This window comes from Camelus bactrianus, chromosome 25 (assembly GCF_048773025.1).
Source record: "Camelus bactrianus isolate YW-2024 breed Bactrian camel chromosome 25, ASM4877302v1, whole genome shotgun sequence".
Classification (NCBI taxonomy): Eukaryota; Metazoa; Chordata; class Mammalia; order Artiodactyla; family Camelidae; genus Camelus; species Camelus bactrianus.
In genome coordinates this window covers 29,895,708-29,917,461 of record NC_133563.1, presented here as the reverse complement: position 1 = coordinate 29,917,461, position 21,754 = coordinate 29,895,708, and the positions used below count along the sequence as shown (strand labels likewise).

Below are 21,754 nucleotides of genomic sequence, written 5' to 3'. Positions count from 1 at the left end.
ACATATGATGCCTCCAGCCACAGGGTCAGTCACCTGGTCCTCCAGGGTGGTGCAGGCGCCCAAGAGGACAAGCCAGGCGAGGGGCAGTGAGGTGGCTTGGCTGGCCCAGGGCAGCCTGTGGGAAGAGCAGTGAGGCAAGAGGGTGCACATTTTGGAGGCTCCTGTGGGCCTGAATCAGGAGCCTGGGGCAGGTGATGGGAAGGATGGTGCCTGAATAACACTGTTAGCACTTCCTGCTGGCTGGCCCGGGTGCCCATCCAGTCCCTTTGACTGTTCTTACTTAATGATCCTCACCACAAACCTAAATGGTAAATATCATCATCCCCATCTTACAGCTCAGGAAGCTGAGCCCAGAGAGGTTAAGAAATGTGTCCAGGATCACGCAGCTACTAAGTGACAACTCGGGTACATCAGACTCCAAAGCCATGCTGAAAACCACCCCCTGTGGGGTGCCCCAGGGTGTTCTTAGAAGACTTCATGGACTGTTTTGAGGATAGGTGGTGACCTACAACCTGGAGCCTGAGGATACTGAATGAGACTTTATTCTGACTGTCGGAGCCTGCATATTGGCTGTAAAAGGGAGAAAAAAGGGAGTGGGTGAGGGTGGGGGAGGCGATGGGCCGCACCCTGCCGGTATCAGGACGGGAATGAACCCAGGAGCCCAGAGTTCCTGTCCCAGCCCTGCCCCAGCATCAAGGGGCCTTGGGTGAGTCATACTGTCTCTAGATGCTGGTTTCCTTTTCAGCGAAATGACAGTAACAACTACAATAATAACGTTTATCGCACGCTTCCTCAGTACCAGGTCTAGTCCTGGGACACCAGGATGGAGAGGTGCATGGATTAGGGCTTCTGCCCTGTCCTGCTCAGGGGCTAGAGGGGAAGAAGGACCCTCCCCACCGATGCTGCACACCAGACACTAGACGGACAGGTCCTGTGAACGGGAAGGGTCCCTGCCAGTCGGGGCGGGAGGGAGAGGGGAGCAACTCGTGTCCCAGCTCTGGTTTCAGGTTCCTGCCGCCCTCTGACTGTTGTCCCTACAGCCGGAGGGAGGGACCCGCTAACACGGGGACTTCTCCCAGCCCTGACACTACCTTAGATCATCCTCACCTTGGCTGGTGCCCAAAACCACCTTCCCAAGTCCTCAGATGAAAAATACCGAGTCCCAGCCATGCAACACAGTCACCAGGGAGCTTTCTGCAAACCCCGACTCCCAGTCTGGGGAACACTGTTTTTAAAAAGCTCCCCAGGTGATTCTGATCTGAAGCCGACTTCTCCTGGGACCCACCTCCTATTCCTGCCGAGGGGGTGGATTCTTTAGGGCCAGGAGAGGTTCCCGAGACCAGATGCCTCAGGGACTTCGCAGCTGCTCCTGGTTCCCAGCTCATTACTGCGTCCTTGTGAGGGGTGGCACTCTCTGTAGATGTGCAGGACATGGGCTGTTCCCACTGTGCCCCATGCCCCTGGGCCAGCCTGGGGTGTACCTGAGTGCTGTGGGGCACCTGGGCTTCCTCGGGGTGCTGTCTCTTCCCTGCTGTGTGAAGGGCCTGGTCCCTTCCCCTGGGACTGTAGAGCCCTGCTCACACAGTATCTCCCCGGTGCCTGCTGCCCCAGTGGGGCTCCGTGTCAGCCAGCCACAGGCCTGGCACAGAAAGCAAGCAGGACAACCATGGCAGATTAGAATCCGAATTTGGGCCTGGCAAGGATTTTGCAGATCTGGTTCAGATGATGCTCTTGCACTCTTTTTGGTTCAGAATCAGGTTTTTTCTAGCATTTTTACATAGACTTGGTTTCTCTGCTTCTAGAGAAATCCTATTTCTTGAAGTTCTCCTGTGGGCCAGCCACTTTCTGAATACTGTCTCATAGTAAATTTGTGAGGATTACAGATGGAGAAGGAAGCTTCCCCAAGGAGTTGTGATACGTTTGCAAATGACCGACTCAGGACTCGCACCAAGGTCGGTCTGACTCCAAAGCTCATTCCTGTGCACAGAAGTGGATCATAGTTCCAATTATGTAAAGCCAGAGCTGAGCTCTTCCATACGGTAGCTGCTAGCCACGTGGGGCTATTTAAATAGAAATTAATAAAAATTAAATACAATTAAAAACTCAGTGACACTAGCCAGAGTTCACGTGCTCTGTAGCCACCTGTGTCTGGTGCTACCGTATTGGAGAGGGTAGATAAAGAACATTTCCATCACCGCAGAAAGTTCTGTCGGACAGTGCTGAGCTGGGGTGACTACCTGGCACAGACAGGGCTCCGCCTGTACAGACAAGGATGGATAGAGAGGCGACGCTGTGAGCAGGCTGTGTCACCGTGTTGGCATCCATGACTAGGGTGACCAGCTGTCCTGGTTTGCCCTGGACTGAGGGGTTTCCCGGGACTTGGGACTTACTTTGCTAAAGCTTGGATATTCCCCGGCAACCTGAGGCAAGTTGGTCACGCTGTTCACTGCACGGTGTCCATGCTGATGTCACACCTGTCCAGGTCTAGGACACAGAGTTGAACAAACAGTTGCTCAAAGGAGGGGAAGGGAAGCTAGCTGACAAGTGATGGCATCATTCAGGGAAAGTGGGAGGAGTGCTCTGAGAAAGGGGAGCACCAGATGTGGTGTCCCCTGAAGCTGAAGGGGGACACCTGAGGGAGAGCGGACATCTGGGACGCAGTTAACCAGGTGAAGGAGTTTGGAAGCGGGCAGAAGCTCAGTGATCAGCCCTGGGGAGTGAGGAATCTTGGGAGCTAGTTCTGACTCTGCTGAGATCCTACTGTCTTACCCGCAGGCAAGTGCCTTTCCCTCCATACTTGAGATTCTCTCACCTGTAACACCAGGCAGTTAGACCGGACACCCCAAAATAACATCCTATACCTCTGCCAGTGTTGCTTTTTCAAGTAAATCGTGGTATATGTCTTTGAAGGCGACACAGCCTCACACCGACAAAGCTTTTGATCAACGTTCTCCATTATTTTAGAAACACCGTCTTCACCTTGCTTGTTCATGAGCTGCTTTTCATTCCTCCAATTTGAAGAGGGTAGGACCAGGGCTAGCCCGCAGGGTTAAGGTTTTACTGAGATAGTACTGAGTCTGACTTTCAGTCTGCAAGGGTTCCTTTCCTTCCTCCTTTGCCTGCATGTTAGGTTTCTGAACTCAGGGGCAGGCTGAGCTGCAGCATTAAAAAAAAAAAAAAAAAGATCGCTTATTAAAGTACACAGCAATAACTTATTAATTTAAGGAAGTGATTGGTTAAACCTTTAAAATATTTTGAACATTTACCCCCATATAAAGGACTCTTCTGTGTAGTCTCTGCCCTCTCCCCAAAATACTGGGGATTTCTTAAGGTGAAAGGCAAATTTATCACTTGGACAAAGAGTTGTGAATACTACAGCTTTGTTAAAAATGTCAAATACATAAGCAGCAGATCGTGATACTGTGGAAAATGTCAGACGTGTATATATCTTTTTTTCCTATTTTTACTAAAAATTTTTTTGTATATATATATTATATATATATATATAATATATATATATAATATATATATATATTATATATATATTTATTTATTGAAGTGTAGTCAGTTTACAATTTTGTGTCAATTTTTGGTGCACAGCACAATCAGACTGTATACCTTAAGCTGAAATCAGCCTGTGCAAGGAGAATGGTTTAAGCAAAATGTAGAAACTCTGTTTTGGATTTTATCCTGCTTCAGAATTTGACCCGGAACATGGTCCATAGTTCTAGGGTGCAGGGATGTAGAGGGCAGTGATAATAGACGTTATTGCTGAATATCGTCTTGGAAAGAACAGCTCAGTACTATAGCAGCATCTCCCCAGATCTCAGGCCCCGGATCTGGGAGACAGGTGAGCTCCAGCGCCGTGTCAGAGGCCTTCTCCTTAGAGGGTCACCATCTCAGTGCAGAGCACATGTGAACAGAAGCAGCTCTGGTACAGGCATACCTTCTTTTATTGTGCTTCGAAGATACTGCATTTTTTACAAATTGAGGATTTGTGGCAATCTCGTGTTGTCAGATAATGGTTAGCATTATTAGCAATAAAGTATTTTTTAATAAAGTATGTATGTTATCTTAAACAATGCTGTTGCAGCTCACAGTCTAGTCTATGCACTTAATTTTTTTTTTGCGAGACAAGGTAATTAGATTTACTTATATGTTTAATTTATTCATGGAGGTACCGGGGATTGAACCTAGGACCTCCTGCATGCTAGGCATGTGCTCTACCGCTGAGCTATGCTCGCCCCCCACAGTCTAGTCTAAATGTAACTTTCACGTGCACTAGGAAACCGTAAAGTCGTGGGATTGGCTTTATTGTGATGGTTGGAGCCAAACCTGCAATATCTCTGAGGTGTGCCTGTACTCTGTTCCTTCAGATATTAGTAGAGCAAAATATTTTGCTCTACTAATTTAATTAATTTATTTTAATTAATTTTGGCTGAAAAATGTTATAAACTTGTGGTGGACCCTAAAATCAGTTCTTCTCCCTCAAAAGAATCCCAAAATGTGTATAGGATTTACATCTCAGTGGTGACCATGCATTGAAAGTCAGAAGTGCTTTGTACATTCCTGGTAGTATGGTTGTAGAAAGTTGATATTTATTTAAACATGCACACGCGTGTGTGTACACACGCAGAACCTTCATACATAATCCTTAATATTCTAAGCAGATTCTTGGGGATTAGGCATATTTCTGGTCTTAAAAATAAACGCAATACTGTTGAAGATAATGAGTTCTGTTGTCATATAAGAAGATTTGAAGCTAATTAGCACTAGTTATGATTAGGAAGTGAAACAGCTGGGAATGTGTCGCAAGGAGCCTTCCTCCCCAACCCTGTCCCAATATGTTAGTTTCTTTTCTGGACCTCATACTTGGCAAATAATAGTGAGACACGCTGACAGAGCCATGGAGAACCTGGTTAATAGAAAAAACATTCTGAATGGATCAAGGAACACTTTGGACAGTCCAGCATGGCATGCACACGGGGGTGAGGAGGAGAGGTGTTCCTCCAAATGCATTTATTTCCAGGCTGCACCTTTGGTTCTTTGTGGTCCTGAAACAGTCCTACAGAGACGACACCCCCAGTTTTGTGAGTCTGTTCTCTTGGGATCCTTTGTAGATCTGTTACAGTGCGAGTTTCAGACAACCAATCCAAATCAAAGATTAAACTGGAATCCTGTGTGAGGGTTTTCCCCTGACCGTGTCACACTAGTGATTTGAGTGCTTGGCCGACCAGCATATTAAATGAAAACACGAGTTAGGGAAGTTTTAATATTCAGGTAATGTGAATGTCTGGTATCTAACATACTATAGACAAAACATAAGTTAATAGTATAGAAACTAAAATTGGTACTTCTGCTGCTAATAATACAAGATGCCCACCCTTGAGGTGCTTATGATTCACTGAAAGAGTCAGTCTTGACATTAGGTGATAAGACAAACTGGCAGATAATTAGGTACCAAGTGTAAGGGATGGGAGTTGAGAGGGGAGTGTGACTGATGAGAGTGGTGGTAGTCATGTTAACATTCTCCCCCACAGCGATTTATCTCCTTATTTGCTATTTATTTGTATTTCCTAGGTTCTGACTCTCAGTATTGAGGGCTGGCCCTGTGACCCTATCCTTTGTGTTTCCTTGTTGCCCTGAGTGCCTTTGTCAGAGTCACACTGTGTTGCAGGAGCCATCCCCACTCTCCTTGGAGCCTCAGATCCTGGAAGATGGGAACTCTGGCCTCATCTCCAACTCCCGGGCATCTTTGGAGCTGCCTGGGCTGTGACAGTCAATTATGACATTCTTATGGAGCAGACCAAGGTGTTACTGGCCAAAGGCCCATGTGTGATTACTTTTGATCTTGTCTTCGTTGTTGGGGCTGCTCTAACAAAATGCTACAGACTGGGTGGCTTATAACCATAGACGCTTACTTCTTGTCATTCTGGAGGCTGGAAGTCTGAGATCCGTGCAGCGTGGTCGAGTGAGGACCATTCTCTCATTGTCCTCATATGATGTTGTGTCCTCATGTTAGGGAAGGAGTGAGGGAGCTCTCTGGGGGGAATCTCCCTTCTAAGGGCACTAATCCCATTAGTGAGGGTTGGACCCTCATGACCTAATCACCTCCCAAAGGCCCCGCCTCCTACTACCGTCACACTAGGGGGTTAGGATTCCAACGTGTGAATTTGGAGGGGGGGACACAAACATTCAGGCTGACAGCACTTGTTATTGACGTATGATAATATGTGTATAAAGATGTGCACATCATGATGACTTTTGTATGTGTATTGGTAGAAAACACAAAATGGCAGATATTTGGAGAGAGAAGGCAGAGGGAAGAAGTGCAGGGTAGACTGCTCAGGTGTGGGCTGGTCTCCTGGTAACCATGTGAATCCTGAACCGAATACAGCACATCTTCCAGCCTAGCTGTTGAATGTCTCCAAGCTTAGCACAACACGAGACAGCTGAGGACTGGCATAGACCTGAGGGGCAATGTGAACATATAGAAAAATAACCCTAATTCAGGCTCAGTTGTAGGGAAACGCTGGATTGAGAGACCACTTTGAACTAATTGCAGTATTAGAGTTTCCAAGTGACTTTGGAAACTGCTGAGGGTTTTTTACAAGTAGCTTTTGCAGATAAGCTAGCTACCCGTGCAGTGATTGCATTTAATATTTCCCCCACAGATTTATAAAAAGAATTGACGTGCTTAAAAGTCTGTTTTCCTAAGTTTGTTAAATATTGCCCTGGTATTTTTTTTTTAATGTTATTGCTTGCTCCTCTGAATAGTGTACAAGTTCAGCCAAAGTTAGAATTATCATCATGAATTCTGAATAATGATAATTATTATAAATAGCTAACATTTGTTGAGTATTTAATACGTATTAGTCCCTGTTCCGGAGGAAAGTTTTATTAAATGATTAAGAGTTGTTGGAAATATTACAGAGCGCTTGTAATTGAACAGGATTATGGGTACAAGTTTATAATTTTATTAACAGGGATAGAATGAATCATGGCTCAGAAAAAACAGCAAGTGATAAACAAGCCACTAAAATTACAAGATGAATTCACTGAAGAGCAGGAGTAATTATTTGAATTATTATTTTTTTGTTTAATTAACGTTTATTAAGCGTCTTCTGGGTAACAGGCCCTGTTAGGTACTTTTACATCTGCTGTTTTATTTAATTACGCTGCGTTCTTCGCTTCCAGATAAGATTTCCCAGGGGCTTCCTTTGACTGATTAGTTATCCTAGCCCCGTACTTCTCAATTTCCTTTGCGCAATACAGTCACCTGGGGAGCTTTGGAAAACTATGGTCATGGGGTTTCATCCTTGGAGAGTCTGTTTAATTGTGCAGCATTGGGACCCAGCAGCAGTATTTTAAAACTTTCCCTTCCTTCCCCTCTGAACTCTGGTTAAGCCCAGGTGAGAACCACTGTGCTTACGGTGTTTGAAATGTTAATTCCCTGGCAGAAAAATATTGATTTAAACTCTTCTGCAATAAGCACCTATTGCGAACTTGGGGAGTTTGCTATGCCAGGTGAATATGAGTAAAACACCTGTTTTCCTTTGTCTGTTTCCTCTTCCCTGGGTTGTGCCGAGTGTCAGAATAATTATTGAGTGAAGCAGGCTAGAAAATGTTGCCCTCAATGTCTCAGACCCACAATTTCCAGGTGCACTTAATTTGTCTCCTGGGTTTTGCTCTGTGGTGGTTTCAGAAACATGCCAGTGACTTGCATAATAAGTTTGTTTTTTTAAGAAAAAAGGACTCTATTTAAGGAACTTCTGCACTAAAGGTAATTCCTTTTCATGAAATACACACATATGTACAGAGTATAGGTCCATGAATAAAGGATACAGAGAATTATGAGAAATTCTTTTGCTAGAGGGGTTATATAGGATGAAATGGCCTCTTTAAAAATCATCTTTGATACAACATTGTAAATCAACTATACTTCAGTTTAAAAAAATTGGGGAAAATCATCTTTGAGTCCCAGTAAAGTTGTTTAATATCAAAACATTTGTTTAAAAAAGAGGAAATAAAGTGGTTTGGGGGGGCCCAGCTTTTCTTTAAAAATTGGTATAGCCTGAGATCACATAGTAGAGAATTAACCTTAAAAATGACCCATAATCAAGAACATATTGAATCCCTAAAAATTTTTTTTGGTCATCTTCATACATAGATTTGCTTCAATGGGAAATTTTAGTCTTGCCTAGAAAATCCCAGGGGTCGTGAAATTGTAGTGTATTGGTGGTCAGAAAAAGGAGAGATTCCATTAGTCCTACTATCACTAAGCATTTCCCCCTGAAATCAGAAACGTTTCTGGTAGGCGTGACTGGATAGCCTTCCATTTAAGGACGTTGTGCCCCTTTTAAAAACATTATATCGCATTTGCCAAGAGACCTTGGGCAAGTCATATTCTTTTAGACATGAGATTCTTTGTTGGTATAATGAGAGGATTGTTAGTTTTCTGATGGGGCTTTACTGAGCCCCCTAAGTCGCTTAGAGAGCCCCAGGAAGGAGTGTTGAGGTGGCACCACTCTGGGTCTCTGGGTTTCCCACCCCGGCCTCAGGCAGAGCTGTTGTCTGGGGTGGTTCTGGACGATGGCTCATTAGTGGAGAGAGGAAATCCATTCAGTTCGGCGTGCATTTCATTGTTAAGTGCGTGTGTCATGAATATTACCAGGTGCCTGGGATGACCAAAGCAGAGTGTCAGCCCTCAGGTAGTTTAAAGTGTTCTGGAGGAGACAGACAGGGACACAGATAAATCCAGCATCTCTTCAGCTAGGTCAGGGGCTGGGTGGGAAAAGGAGGGTTGGTCAAATGATTGACAGTGTATGTGAGCCCTGGATGTTTTCTTTTTTTAGAAACAAATGACAAGTAGAGGCCAGCTCCCTGCTTGAGTCACTGCTCAGTCACTCCCGAAGGGAAAAGAAAGAGGGAGGAGGAGGACCCACGTAGGATGGTTGGGACTCCCCTGGTGCCCTGGAGTGGACTCAGGGACTTCACCGTGTTGGGGCAAGGGCTGTCAGGGAAGGAGGAGGATCTGGGCTCTCAGAAGACCACAGAATTAGCCCTTAGGGCTGGAAGGGACCCCTGGAGGTCACCTAGTCCAGGCAGGCTACCCTGGCAAGCCCACCTGCCTACATATCCAGGTCTATGTGTCCTACATCTCTCTTCCCACCTCTTGTGCTTGACCCTGAACCAGCAGTGTTGCCTGCGGGCCTTGGCATGTGCTGCCAATTCTGCTTGGATCCCCTTGGCTGGGCAAATTCTAACTTGTCTTTTAGTTCTCAGCTTAGATGCCGCCTCCTTGGGGAAGTCTTTCTTATACCCATCACTTTCCACCCCCTGCTGAATTAATTAACTGCTCTTTTCTGTGATTGCCCAGCACCTGTTCTCACCCTGTTGTGACACCTTTGCTTATTCCATTGTAATTGCGTGTTCACCTGTAATTGCCCCACTGATCAGTGAGAGCCCTTTGTGGCTGGGACGGTTTAATTCCTGGACTATTTCCTTGGCCACATGCTTGACCCATCATGGGTGCTTGATAGACAGTTTTTTTTTTTTTAATTATTGAGGTATAGTCAATTTACAATGTTGTGTCAATTTTTGGTGCACAGTATAATGTTTCAGTCATACACATACATATATATTCCTTTTCATATTCTTTTTCATTATAGGTTACTACAAAATATTGAATATAGTTGCCTGTGCTGTACAGTGGAAACTTGTTATTTATCTATTTTATATATAGTAGTTACTATCTGCAAACTTCGAGCTCCCAATTTATTCCTTCTCACCCCTTTTCCCCCTTGATAACCATGAGTTTATTTTCTACGTCTGTGAGTCTGTTTCTGTTTTGTAAATAAGTTCATTTGAGTCTTTTATTCTATTTTATTTTTTTGGATTCCACAGATAAGTGATATCATGTTTTCTTTCTCTGTCTGACTTACTTCGCTTAGAATGATGATCTCCAGGTCCATCCATGTTGCTGCAAATGGCATTATTTTATTCTTTTTCATGGCTGAGTAGTATTCCATTGTACAAATATTTGGTAGATAGTTCTTGAATGAATGAGTGTTCTTACTTGACAGCAGAGGCTGCAGGAACTCAGAGTGGTTCAGTGACTTGCCCAAAGTCATGTAGCTCTGGGAGACTGAGAAGGGACTAGAGGCCGTGCTGGGAGTCTAAAGAGGAGACAAAATCAGATCCAGTTTCTAGAGCCATAGTCCAGGTTCTCTCTGCCCACGTAGAGGAAGTGAAAGTCACCCTTGTTTTGAGGTGACCACTTTCCTTCTAGGGAAGACATACTCTATCTCCTGGGTTTAAGTGATGCAAGGATCAGCTTAGTCTTCATGTTCTTAAAACAAAGTAAAACAACAACAAAAAAGAGTTTTGTGAGTGGAGTTAATATGCTTATGTCTAATTTCTAGGACTTTTGCCTGAGACCCTAAGCGTTTCCCCAACTGAACAAACAGCTCGTCCCATTTTCTGTTTTGGAAATCTGGTCAAAGAGTCAGAAAGAAAGAAAAAAACCTTTATGTAGCTGGAAGACATAGCAGGTGGAATTAGGCCAACTGTCATGTTTTTGGGCATATGTGTGTGTGTGTGTGTGTGTGTGTGTATGTGTGTGTGTGCACCGGCACCCACACAGAGTGTAGGGGGCAGTGCACACGTGTGAGGTCTTAGCTTGTAAGTATGCTTAGATGGTTCTTAAAGTAAACCCCCTTTTTCTTTGGCAGTTTTGTGATTATTATTTAAAAGGGAATTTTAAACCACACTCAGGCAACAAAAGAAAACCTGTGCTGGCAAACAAGAGGATTGCTGGCCCAGCAGCAGGAGTGGTTGAAATGATCGGCTGATAATGTTCTCCCACGACAATTAGGCCAGGCCCCCAAGCCTTTTGTGAATAAAATGAAGCTGGTTAAGTGGCTTCCGGTTGTCTCAGCACCCGATGAAAAGCAAAGAGAAAACACTAAGGCAGCTAAAGATTTAATCAAAGTAAGGGCCAGCAAAAGGCATTCTCTTTCTGTTCCAGGCAGTAATAGGAGCTCCTAGACACTGCAGACCTTGCTCCCATCTTCCCACCAAATGCTCGAATGGGATATTGTTTAACTATGGTTTTATGAAGACTCCCTTTGATTCATAAGTTTTTGTCACGGTAGGAGATTTTGAGGGTGACAAGGGTGGTGTTCGTTTTTCTTTCTCTGTGGAGTAGAAACCTAAACCAGGAAGTAATTAAGGGGTAGAATGACTAAGACCATTTCAGACTCGAGTTGAGTGTTTTGCTGAGACCAAGTCTTGCTGCGGTAGCCCAGAGTTCCAGCACCCTTTATCTTAGACTTCTGAGTCTGAAAGGACAGCCTGGCCCCACCCTCTCTTTCCCTGGGACAATACAGCCCCTGCAAACTGTGCCTCAGTCAGAGGAGTTTGATTTGGGTATGCTTTTTACTTGCTGTGCAACCTTCAACAAGTTACTTAATGTCTCTGAATCTCCATTTCCTTTTTTAAAATCTCCATTTCTTTATTTGTTTTTTTAATTTATGTATACATTTTTATAGACATATAGTCAGTTTACAATGTTGTGTCAGTTTCTGGTGTACAGCACAATGCTTCAGTCATACATGAACATTTATTCGTTTCCATATTCTCTTTCACCATACATTACTACAAGATGTTGAATAGAGTTCCCTGTGCTGTACAGTATAAACTTGTTGTTTATTCCATTTCTTTATTTGTAACGCACAAGACTATTTTGAACATTAAATGAGAAAAACATTTGTGAAACTGGCTCTGCAAACTGTAATGATCTGTAGAGATGCTATCTGGATTGACATGCTATTGGATAGAAATGCTGTATTGGTTTGTTATTCCTGGTAGAGAAGAAAATAATTGTGCTTGGGCTTTACTGGGGGCTTTTTGTATGCTGAGGACTGTTGTGACTTGCTTAATCCTTGGTAACTCTATTTTACAGGAGAAGAAACTGAGGCCTGGAGTTTAAGCAATTCGTTCAAGGTTACCAAGTTGGTAAGTAACAGAGCTGAATTTGACTGCGGCCATCTGGCTTCAGAACTCAGAGCGTCATCTGAATTATCTTAAGCTTCACAACACCCCTGGAAAGTTGAGGTTCAAAGACGACAAGTAACTTGCCCAAGTTCATTCCACTGGTAAGGTGCTGTCTTAGTCCATGCAGGCTGCTGTAACAGATACCATAGACAGGTTGGCATATAAACAATAGAACTTTTAATTCTCACCGTTCTGCAGGCAGAGAAATCCAAGATCAAGGTGCTGGCAGATTCGATGTCTGTGAGCCGAATCTGGTTCTCTGTGCTATAATCTCATGTGGTGGAAGGGGCGAGGGAGCTCTCTGGGGTCTCTTTTATAAGGGCACTAATCCCATTCATGAAGGCTCCACCCTCATGACCTAATCACCTCCCAAAGGCCTGCCTCCAAATGCCATCATATTAGAGGTTAGGTTCCAACATACGAACTTGTAAGGGGACAGACAGTGCATTGCAGGGGTCAAGTCAGTATTCCTATCCAGCAGTCTGGCTTGAAAGCTAGTGCTCTTGACCCCTGTAACCTTGTCACCTTGTAACCTTGTAAGGCCCCTCAGGGAAGCCCGTTCTGTGAGCCTGGGTGTCCTCTACCTACGACAGGGCACTTTACTCTTCTGCCTCTTCTCTCCCTAAGCTTCCTGGTATCCTCATTTCCCTCCATATGACCGTCCAGCCTATGGAGAGGTTTAGTCACAGAGTGGAGACCAAATGGCAGAATGTCTTGCAGCAGTCTCTCATGCTTGCTTTTAATTTTTATTTTAGTAAAGGTGTAACTTACATACTGTAGAGTGCACACATCTTGATCGTGCATGTTGATGGATTTTTGCAGTGTTACACCCACCGAGCTGCCTCTCAGATCGGGATATGCTGTATTCCCATTACTTAAGTTCTCTTATGTCCCTTTGCAGTTAGTACTGCTCCCAGTGATAACCACAGTTCGGACCTACAGAAGTCAGGGCATGTCTGTCATATCATAGATTCCTGCTTCTACCTTCTCTGGATCCAAATATACTTGCTCCACAAAAACAAAACAGAGATAAAAACAACACTTTAAGTAGCATGGGTGACCCTGTCTTTCCACCCAGTGGGCATCTCTCTTGGAGTGAGCTGAATGGGAGACACAGATCTGCTGTTCCTTCTGTTGGTCTTTGTTCTGATGGCTTTTTACAGGATGAGCATCTTGCACTGTCGAGTGTGTTTCTCACATTTATAGATTTTAATTATCATACAACATGGCCCCGAAATCCAAGCCAGTTATTTCTTCTGGTGCTCAACCTAAGAAAACCAGTCTAATGCCAAAGAAAACACTGACTTTTCCACTGAATGAGAGATGGTCTGTCGGTCTCCAAGGTGAGACCTTATTGTGGGATTTTCAAGTGGAATTTTGATCCCTTTCCATTTTCATATTACATGCAGACTTTAGAGGCTAACTCTTGAGCAAGGTGCAGTTGTAATGTGGACAGAACTCAAGCATGGGAAAGGGGGTGTATTAGATCTGGTGACCTGAACACTTCCGGCAACTTGGTGGACTGACTTGTGTGAGTCTCTTCTGATATGAACAGAGTTGACTGAAATATAACACTGTATCTAGGAGAGCTCATTAGAAGGGGAAATCCTCAAGTGTCAGAAATGAAGAGAGAAATCTAAGCCGAATGGTTATATGAGCTGAAGGCATGACGGCTTATAGGACTTTTGCACCCAGGTGGAGGCTGTAGAGTGTGGGGGTTAAGTTTTAAGGCCACAGTGGGTCTAGAAATGAGACCTGGGTCCAAGGCGGAATTGAGTACTTGGGGGCTGTAAACATTACATGTCTTCACAGAAAGGGACTAGAATAGTGCTGCTCTCTGGAGAAACAGAGAGGAAGCTTGTGCTGAATAGGGAAAAAGTCATCAGCAAGAAATTAAAAACCTGGGGCTGTACCATATGGGGTTGAGGAATCTATATTGTTATTGCCATGAGATATGAGACCTCCTCCAGCTGAGAAATTAACATAAAGACTGGTTGCCTACTGTGGAAATCCCTAGCACAAACACACAATCACTCCGCAGGGAGCCTTCAACAGCCCAGACCTAACAGGACTCCCACAGAAAGAACTGCCTCCTCTGAAGATGAGCTCACGATCAAATCATATGGACTATTCAGGAAATGAATGGCTTTGAGTTGAAAGTAATAGAATCATCTTAAAGAGACTATAAAATAGTACATTAAAAATGATTAAAGACTAAAGATGATACGAAAATGTCACGAAAGATGGAAAAAGAATAGGTTGATTTGAGAAGCAGCCACATGGAAATGGAAAATAGTTACTGAAATTAAAATCCAGTAAAAGGGTTAACTGACAGACTAGACATGGCGAAAGAGATAATGAGTGAACTGGAGGACAGTAATAACAGTTTACCTTTGTTAAGTACTTAATGTGTGCCAGACACTGTTCTCTGTCCTTGCATTAACTCATTTAATCCTCAGATCAAAATTATAAGGAAGGCATTATCATAATCGTCTGTATTTTACAGACGAAGAAACCAAGACATAGTGGTTTGAGCCACTTGCCCAAGGTCACACAGCTGGTAATGATGGAGCTGGGGTTTGACCCCAGGCTGTCTGGTGTAGACTACAGTCTGTGTTTGCAGTTGCTACACCGTAGAAAATCATCAGGAATGAGCACTGAGGGATAAAGAGATGGGAAAATGGTAGAGAGGAGAGGAGGAGAGGGTACCACTTCTGTCTCAGCAGAGGGAGAGGGGAGAGGCAGTATTAGAAGACATAATGATTGGCTGTCTCTGTAGATCTCCTCCAGTCTTTAGGTTCCAAGAATTTGCAACCAAATCGCAAGAGTTGGTGACCCTATCCAGGGCAGAAATATTCAATCAAGGGTGGCAGAGCCTCAGTTTCCACTATAGCATGTATCCGTGTGCTGATGCTTGACAGAGGTCTCCCTGGGGGTGGGGGTGGGGAGGAATCCTGATTTGTAGCATTTGCTGGTTGCTATGGTATAAATACTTCCACCATGACCCATTTCCAGCTACCAACATGATGTCAGTGAACACAGACTTGGGAGGAGATGTGCATGGTTGGCTCTTTTGAGCCGGTCTGAGCCGGTTCCAGCACCCCCGTGCTCTGATGTTCATTCTGTTTCATACTCTGTTCTCTGGGTTTTGCATCCAAGGGATGGACTTTTCCGGAAGTAGTACTATCATGTATGATACCACAGGGGCAGGATGAGACTATGGGGCAAGAGTGGAGCTCTGCCCGCCCCCTCTTCTTCTCTTGAATTAAAAAAAACAAAAAAACGTTTTGTGAATATGGTGGGGGGCAGAAACAGGCACACTTGTTACACTATTGATGAGATCAAAAGTGAGTCTGACCTCTTTGAAGGCAACTCAGCACCACCTACCAACATTTTAAGCGCAGGTACCCTTTGACCCCGCAATTCCACTTCAGGGACTTAATCTTCTAAATCCCATCTTTCCTGTAGTTACACATGTATATGAAGATGTGTGTCATGTAAATTCATTGCAGCATTGTTTGTAATAACAGGACACTGGTAACAACTGAAATAAATGTATATCAGGAAAGGGTTGATTGAAGGAATTACAGTATATCCTTACAGGAGGATACTGGGCCACTGTTTAAAATAGTAGGTCATAGTTACCAAGAAGGAATCATCTCCAGAATACACTGTTAAGTTAAAAAAAAAAAGCAGTATGCAGAAAAGTGTATGTGGTATGTTCCCAAGTGTGGGAAAAAAAAAGGAGGGATTAATGCTTTTGGAAACCCACTCCCCCACACATACTTGATTAGGATCAACTTTGCTGGAAGGACGCTAAAAAAGAAGATGGTTGTGAGGAATACTGGTTAACTCTTAAGAAAAAGCGTAGGCACTGGTGGGTCTTAGGTGGGTGAAAGGTACCTTACTGTATATTCTTTTTTGTTTTGTTTGAATTTTTAAGTATAAACATCTTCTTTCCTGTTGTTGTAAAAAGACAAACTAGTTAGTAGGGACAGCTCAACTGGTAGAGAGCATGTTTAGCATGCACAAAGTCCTGGGTTCAATCCCCAGTACCTCCTCTAAAAATAAATAAATTAATTAATTAATAAACAAACCTAATCACCCCCCCCCAAAAAAACCAACCCCCCAAAACAAACTAGTTAACAGAAAACTTCACCTTGGGAGCTTTCAACATGGAAGCCCTTGTTACTTTTAGGGGAGATTGGCAGGTCTCCATGGGGTTGCTAATCCCCAGTGTTTACTGAGCACCCGCCAAGCACCAGGCAGTTGTCCGTGTTGTCATACGCTGTGGGTCTCTCCAGTGCCTGACTCTGCCTGGGCCCTGGTAGCTGCGTGGTCAGTGTGTGATAAACAATAGTCCCATTTTCAGGAAGAGGGGAGGTAAAGTCTTTGTGCGAAGTCATGCACAAAGGAAGTGGAATTCAAGAGCAATCTTAAAAGTGCTTTGGGAACAGAGGGAAGCCAGCTGCTCCTTAGGAATCCCAGTTATCTGGATGGCATCTCAAGCCTCTCTCCTTCCTGCCACTCATCCCTGGTACCTCCCTTGAGACCACATGGAAGTGTTCTGTCAGTGTTAATTTTTCTAACTCTAAGAGCTTTTGCTCTGGGAAGTTAGAGCTGTGTTCCTGGACCAAGTGAATTGCTGATGTGTTTAGAAACAACAAAGGCACAGAGAATTTGTCCTGCAGCGTCCTCCTTTTCTGACTTATTTTGTCTTCATAACTCTCCTGTTGAGTTTGCATCATCAAAGATCTTAGAGACACTAGCTCTACTCTGTTAAAAACAGCGACCTTCAGGACCTTTTTTTTTTTTTTTTTTAAGCAAAATAGATGTTCCCAGAGGTGCTTTTATTGTTGCTCTTGTTGTTTTCTGCCATCAGCCACATTGCTAACCCATCATGAAATGTTTTATGGAACCAAAGGCTTGCTCTCTCTCCCTTTTATCACTTGGTAATAAATTCAGTAAATAGGTTATTCATCTTGAGAGCGGCTCTTATGATGTTTTTGTGATTTGATCAACAGTAATCCAAACGGGCAGGAAAACTGGAGCGAAAACTTAAGTTCATAGAATCAAAATCGCAAAAACTGACCTGAGTATTATTTAAGACTGTCACATCATCTGTTAACACTGGGATGAAGTTCTTGCCAGGGAGGGATGTTTGACCCTGCTCTTGGCTGTTGCTATTTTGTGGGTTTATTCAGAGTGCGCCCTTCAGTGCTTTAAGTATCATTGCCCAGCGCGCAGCGTGGGGTGTAGTGGTTTTAGCTGACTGTGAGATGACTGTATCAACAGTGTTATCCTGACTCCCCTAAACAGTATTCCATCTTCACTGCCTGAATGCACATACAGAGTTGGCTGAAATGCTATGGCTTGAGTGAGTTCTGTTCTGACTCCTCCTGCTTGTGCTCCCATTGCTCTGTGTAGTATTTAATTAGTGCAATTATCTTATTGGCTTTAAATAATTGCAATTGTTTGTAGCCATCTCTGCATCAGCCTGAGTGCCAGGAAAGATGGCGTGGATCGTCTCGCTTCATCGGTGCACAGCCGGCCTGCAGCGTATGTCACAGCACTTCAAATTTCATCCTTCGGGATTCTTTTGACATCGTAACAGAACCCCACCTTGAACTGGTTTCCACAGAAAAGGGATGTGCTGGTTTATGTAGCTGAAAAGTCCAGAGATGGAACTTAAGGCATGGAGGCATAGTTGGTGTTGCTAAGGCTTACACAATTTTTTTCTCCATCTCTCAGCGCTGCCTACTATTTCTTTTTGGATTGTGGCGGCGAGATGTCTGTGAGCAGTTTTAGCAGCAGGAAAAAACAGCCACTTTCCCAGCAGTTCAACAAAAGTCTGAGAATTGAGTCTCAAGGTCTCTGATTGGTCTTTCCCTGGGTACCATGCCTGTTTCTAACCAATCCCTGTGGCCAGGTGAATGCGGTGCTCTGATTGGCCACCTTGGATCAAATGCCCGCCCCCGAAGAAGCCGGGGTAGGGTCTGCACCTGCCAGAGCCCAGGACTGAGAATGAAGGGAGGCAGACGGGCCTCAAGAAACTCTGGGAACCGTTTGTGAATGGGGGGCTTAAGCAAAAGCCAGGATGTCCGATATAGTAGGTTTTTAATCATTGTTTACTCAAGGAATGAATTAACAGCTGAATGAGCAAACAAGAGCTGCTGCTAATTCTGTGAGCTGGTTATACAATACCCGGAGTCAGGTTTTAACAGATGGAGCCTTTGCAGAGAGGAGGGATAAAAGAGAGCCTTGAAATCAAGTCATGTAAGGATGACATTAAATTAGCTGAGATACTTAACAAGAAATAGGAGACATATGATAGCTGTTTCCAAATGGCTGAAGGGCATTCATAGGGATGAAACGTTTGCTGATTTCCTACTTTATGTCATAGATACTGGTCTAGACGCTTTAATTGCCATCATGCTACTTTTGTTTTCATTTTATTTGTATTAGACCGCCAATTTATGTTCATTATAGAAAATCCAGAAATGCACAAAAAAGAGAAGAATAAAAAGTCCTTCCGTAATCTAACTGCTTAGGGCTAATTGCTATTAATATTTTGGTGTATATTCTCTCAATCTTTTCTCCCTATAATTTAGATGCATTAATTTTTTTTTTCATTTAATCTTGATAGTTGTGTTTGTCAGGGAGGGAAACTGTGTCTTAGAGTTTAGGAGCTTGTCTGAGGTCCCAGGTGTAGGCACTAGAATTCTAGGACCAGAAATCAGCCCACACCCCTCAGCCTCAGAAGCCCTCTCTCATTCCCTCTTTGATTTATCTGCTGCATAACTAGCAGTCTCTGTACTAACAGTTTTTACTATCGTTCTATTCTGAGATTCTTGATTTAATCACTCATTGTTTACGCACGCACTCGTCTTTCTTCATGTACTTAGGAAATATTTCACTGGGTGCTTTCTGGGTGCTGGGGGCAGCCCAGGGAACGAGGCAAGGCCCCTGCCCCTCCTGGAGCTGACAGTCTGGCTGAGTTCCACATCACTGTAAATGGTTAAATCAACAGCCTCTAGTGATGTGCAGATCTGGGATGCTGCCAATTGCACTGGCCTCACACCTCTTTCAGGAAGCAACCAGCAAAGCCAAAAGGAAGTACCAAAGCCAGAAAGATGTACAGCCTAGTTTTCTATATGTGCTCTGCTCAAGACCCCTCTCCCAAAGGGAGTCAGTTTGTGTTGAAGGATGGGAGGCTCCGGGCTTGTGTTACCTTCCTCACCTTCCCAAGGCTGGCTTTGCTGAGGGATCTGGGGTGTGGCCCACCACTGGGTGCATATGATGACACTGTCTGCTGAACTCCAGATCAGAACCCACGGTATGAAGTAGGGTTAGCTGAACAGAAGGAGGGGAGTACATGTTTCTTGAATGTGGCCTACCCCAGGTGCTTTCACATGGCTCTCTTTTACCTAGGAAGATGGGTATTATTATCCTCGTTTTGCAAGGGAGGAATCTGAGGCTCATTTGGAGCTGTGACTTGAGCTCAGGCCTACTGGAGGGCTCCAGCTTCCTCTTGATGCTACTAACTTCCTCTTCATTCTCCTCTGAGACACATATGGGGAGTAGGGCTCTGAAATGTTTTGAAACTCCTGGTGATTTAGTAAGTTTTATTCCATTCACTTATTTTTAAAAGTATTTATTGAGGGCCTAGTTCCAGAAACTCTTTCAGGCCCTGGGTTATGGGATGACCAAGACCAATGAGGACTTCTGCTCCCAAGGAACTTGAAGTCTGAATTAAGTCACTGGAAGAGCGATGATGTTTCTGCACAATCCTTTGCTCAGTGAATCATTCAGCCTTGCACAAGGATGTATTAGTTAGGATGCTTTGAGTTGCAAAGAACAGAAAGCCCAGTTCAAATTGGATTATTGGTGGAGCAGTTGAGTGGTTTGCATAATCAGAAAATGGAGGGGTAGGGTAGGTTTCAGGCACACTTTGATCAGGGCTCCAGCTTCAGTTCTTTGTGATTCTCTTGGCTCTGCATTTCTGTTTATTGGCTCTGTTCTCAGGTTGACTCCTTTCATAATAATGCGAGGGCTGCCAGCAGGGCTTCTGTATTGTTCAACACCAGGAGACACCACATTGAATACTCTTGCTCCAAGAAGTACAGAGGGGAGCTGTCCAATGCGGTGGTCTGGCTGCCAGGACCTCTCAGACCACATGCTTGCTTGTTCACATCTAGGGGGAAAAGAGCTACCATCTCTCCCCAGAGCCATTGAACAGAATTTCTGAGCTTTCCTTGGGTTGGATCATCTCAGGACATGCCTCTGTCTCTCAAACAATCATTGTGGCAGAGGAAATGGGATAACACTGATTGGCTTAGACCATTCTGGACCCACCCCCGGAACTGGAGATGAGGTCTGAACGAATGAAGGATGCTGCTTGGTGGGAGAGGAATGGAGTAGCTGTTGAGAAGGCAACTACCATCTCTAAGGGGCAGCGTGTAGGAAATGAGTAAGGCATCGTCCCTTCTCTTAAAAAGCTCACATTCTTGACGGCTTCCCTAGACTTTGGCAACTGTCAGAGGAAGGGGCGTTTACATTTGCTGAATGCTTTGCACATTACGCGTTTTCTCAGTTCTTACAGTGCCCCTGTCAAGTAGGCATTCCTGTTTTACAAATGAAGAAACAAGTTCAGAGAAGTTAAGTGGCTTGCCAGCAGTTGCACACCTAGGAGGGGAGCAGGGTGTTTTGAGGCTGTGGATCCCACATTTCTTCCTCTCTTTTTGTGACAGTTGTAGAGAAAATAGATCATTAACAGAGACCCTACAAAGCTCCATCTAATAACTCTTCTGCAATAAGCAGGGCCTTGGGAGTAGTTACTGCTTTTCATTTCAGGCTTTTATTAGAGGGATCCTGCATGCTTTTTTTCTTTAACTAACTCTAGATGGGAGGAAAACTCCTCTCCGTGGTCCAGATAAGCAGCAGATAATTGAATGAGCTTCTGAGAAAAGCAGAAGCATTGTCAACTCACAATGCATCAGAAGAGATGGTTGCATTCAGATAATTTTACAAAAATCATTTCTCTCTCCTTTTGACTTTGCTGCCTGAGGCTTCCATTTGATTTTGAAGTGCTGGAGTAACTATTATGTAATCACACACAATGCTTCTTTCCTCTGGGCCCCAAGTTAACTCGCAGGTTCACAACACAGAATACGTTTTTTGGGAGCGTGTTTATGTAAAGCCAGTGCGATTCCTAAATTACACCGCCCAAACAAGGGCAAACAAGCTGGATTTTCTGGTTTTCTCCAGACTCTGCAGAGACATAGCTTCCAACAGAGCAGGAACTGCTTTGCAGAAAATCACTTGTTTGCTGATGGCAAAATGTCTGTGTTCATACTCTTTTTTTTAAAAAAAATATTATTATTATTATTTTGCAGGGGGAGATAATTAGGTTTATTTATTTGGAGGCGCTGGGGATTGAACCCAGGTCCTAGTGCATGCTAGGACTGAGCCATATACCCTCCCCCTTGTGTCCATACTCTTGCCTGTATCCAACATGTGTGTCTTGTGCTTTGCTGCCAGGCGAAAGGCCCTTGTTTTGTTCATAGATCTCCTGACGTCACTGACTTCCACCCCAGCTGACGTTATTGCAGCTTGGGAGAAATGAACAGAAAGAGCGAAATCAAAATGGTGGTTGGTGCCAACTTGACCCATAAGGTTCTCAACTTAGATGCTGTGC

At 44.2% G+C, this 21,754-nt stretch overlaps 1 protein-coding gene across 3 annotated transcripts in view; it reads left to right on the top strand.

Annotated features, from left to right (window-relative positions):
- CYRIB (CYFIP related Rac1 interactor B) overlaps positions 1–21,754 on the top strand; it is a 135,024-nt gene that overhangs the window by 25,024 nt on the left and 88,246 nt on the right. For all 3 annotated transcript variants that reach the window (XM_074353069.1, XM_074353072.1, XM_010972643.3), the window contains one exon: positions 11,966–12,018. In XM_074353069.1, coding sequence (XP_074209170.1) covers positions 11,966–12,018 — 53 coding nt within the window. Of the gene's footprint in view, positions 1–11,965; positions 12,019–21,754 lie in introns of those variants that run through there.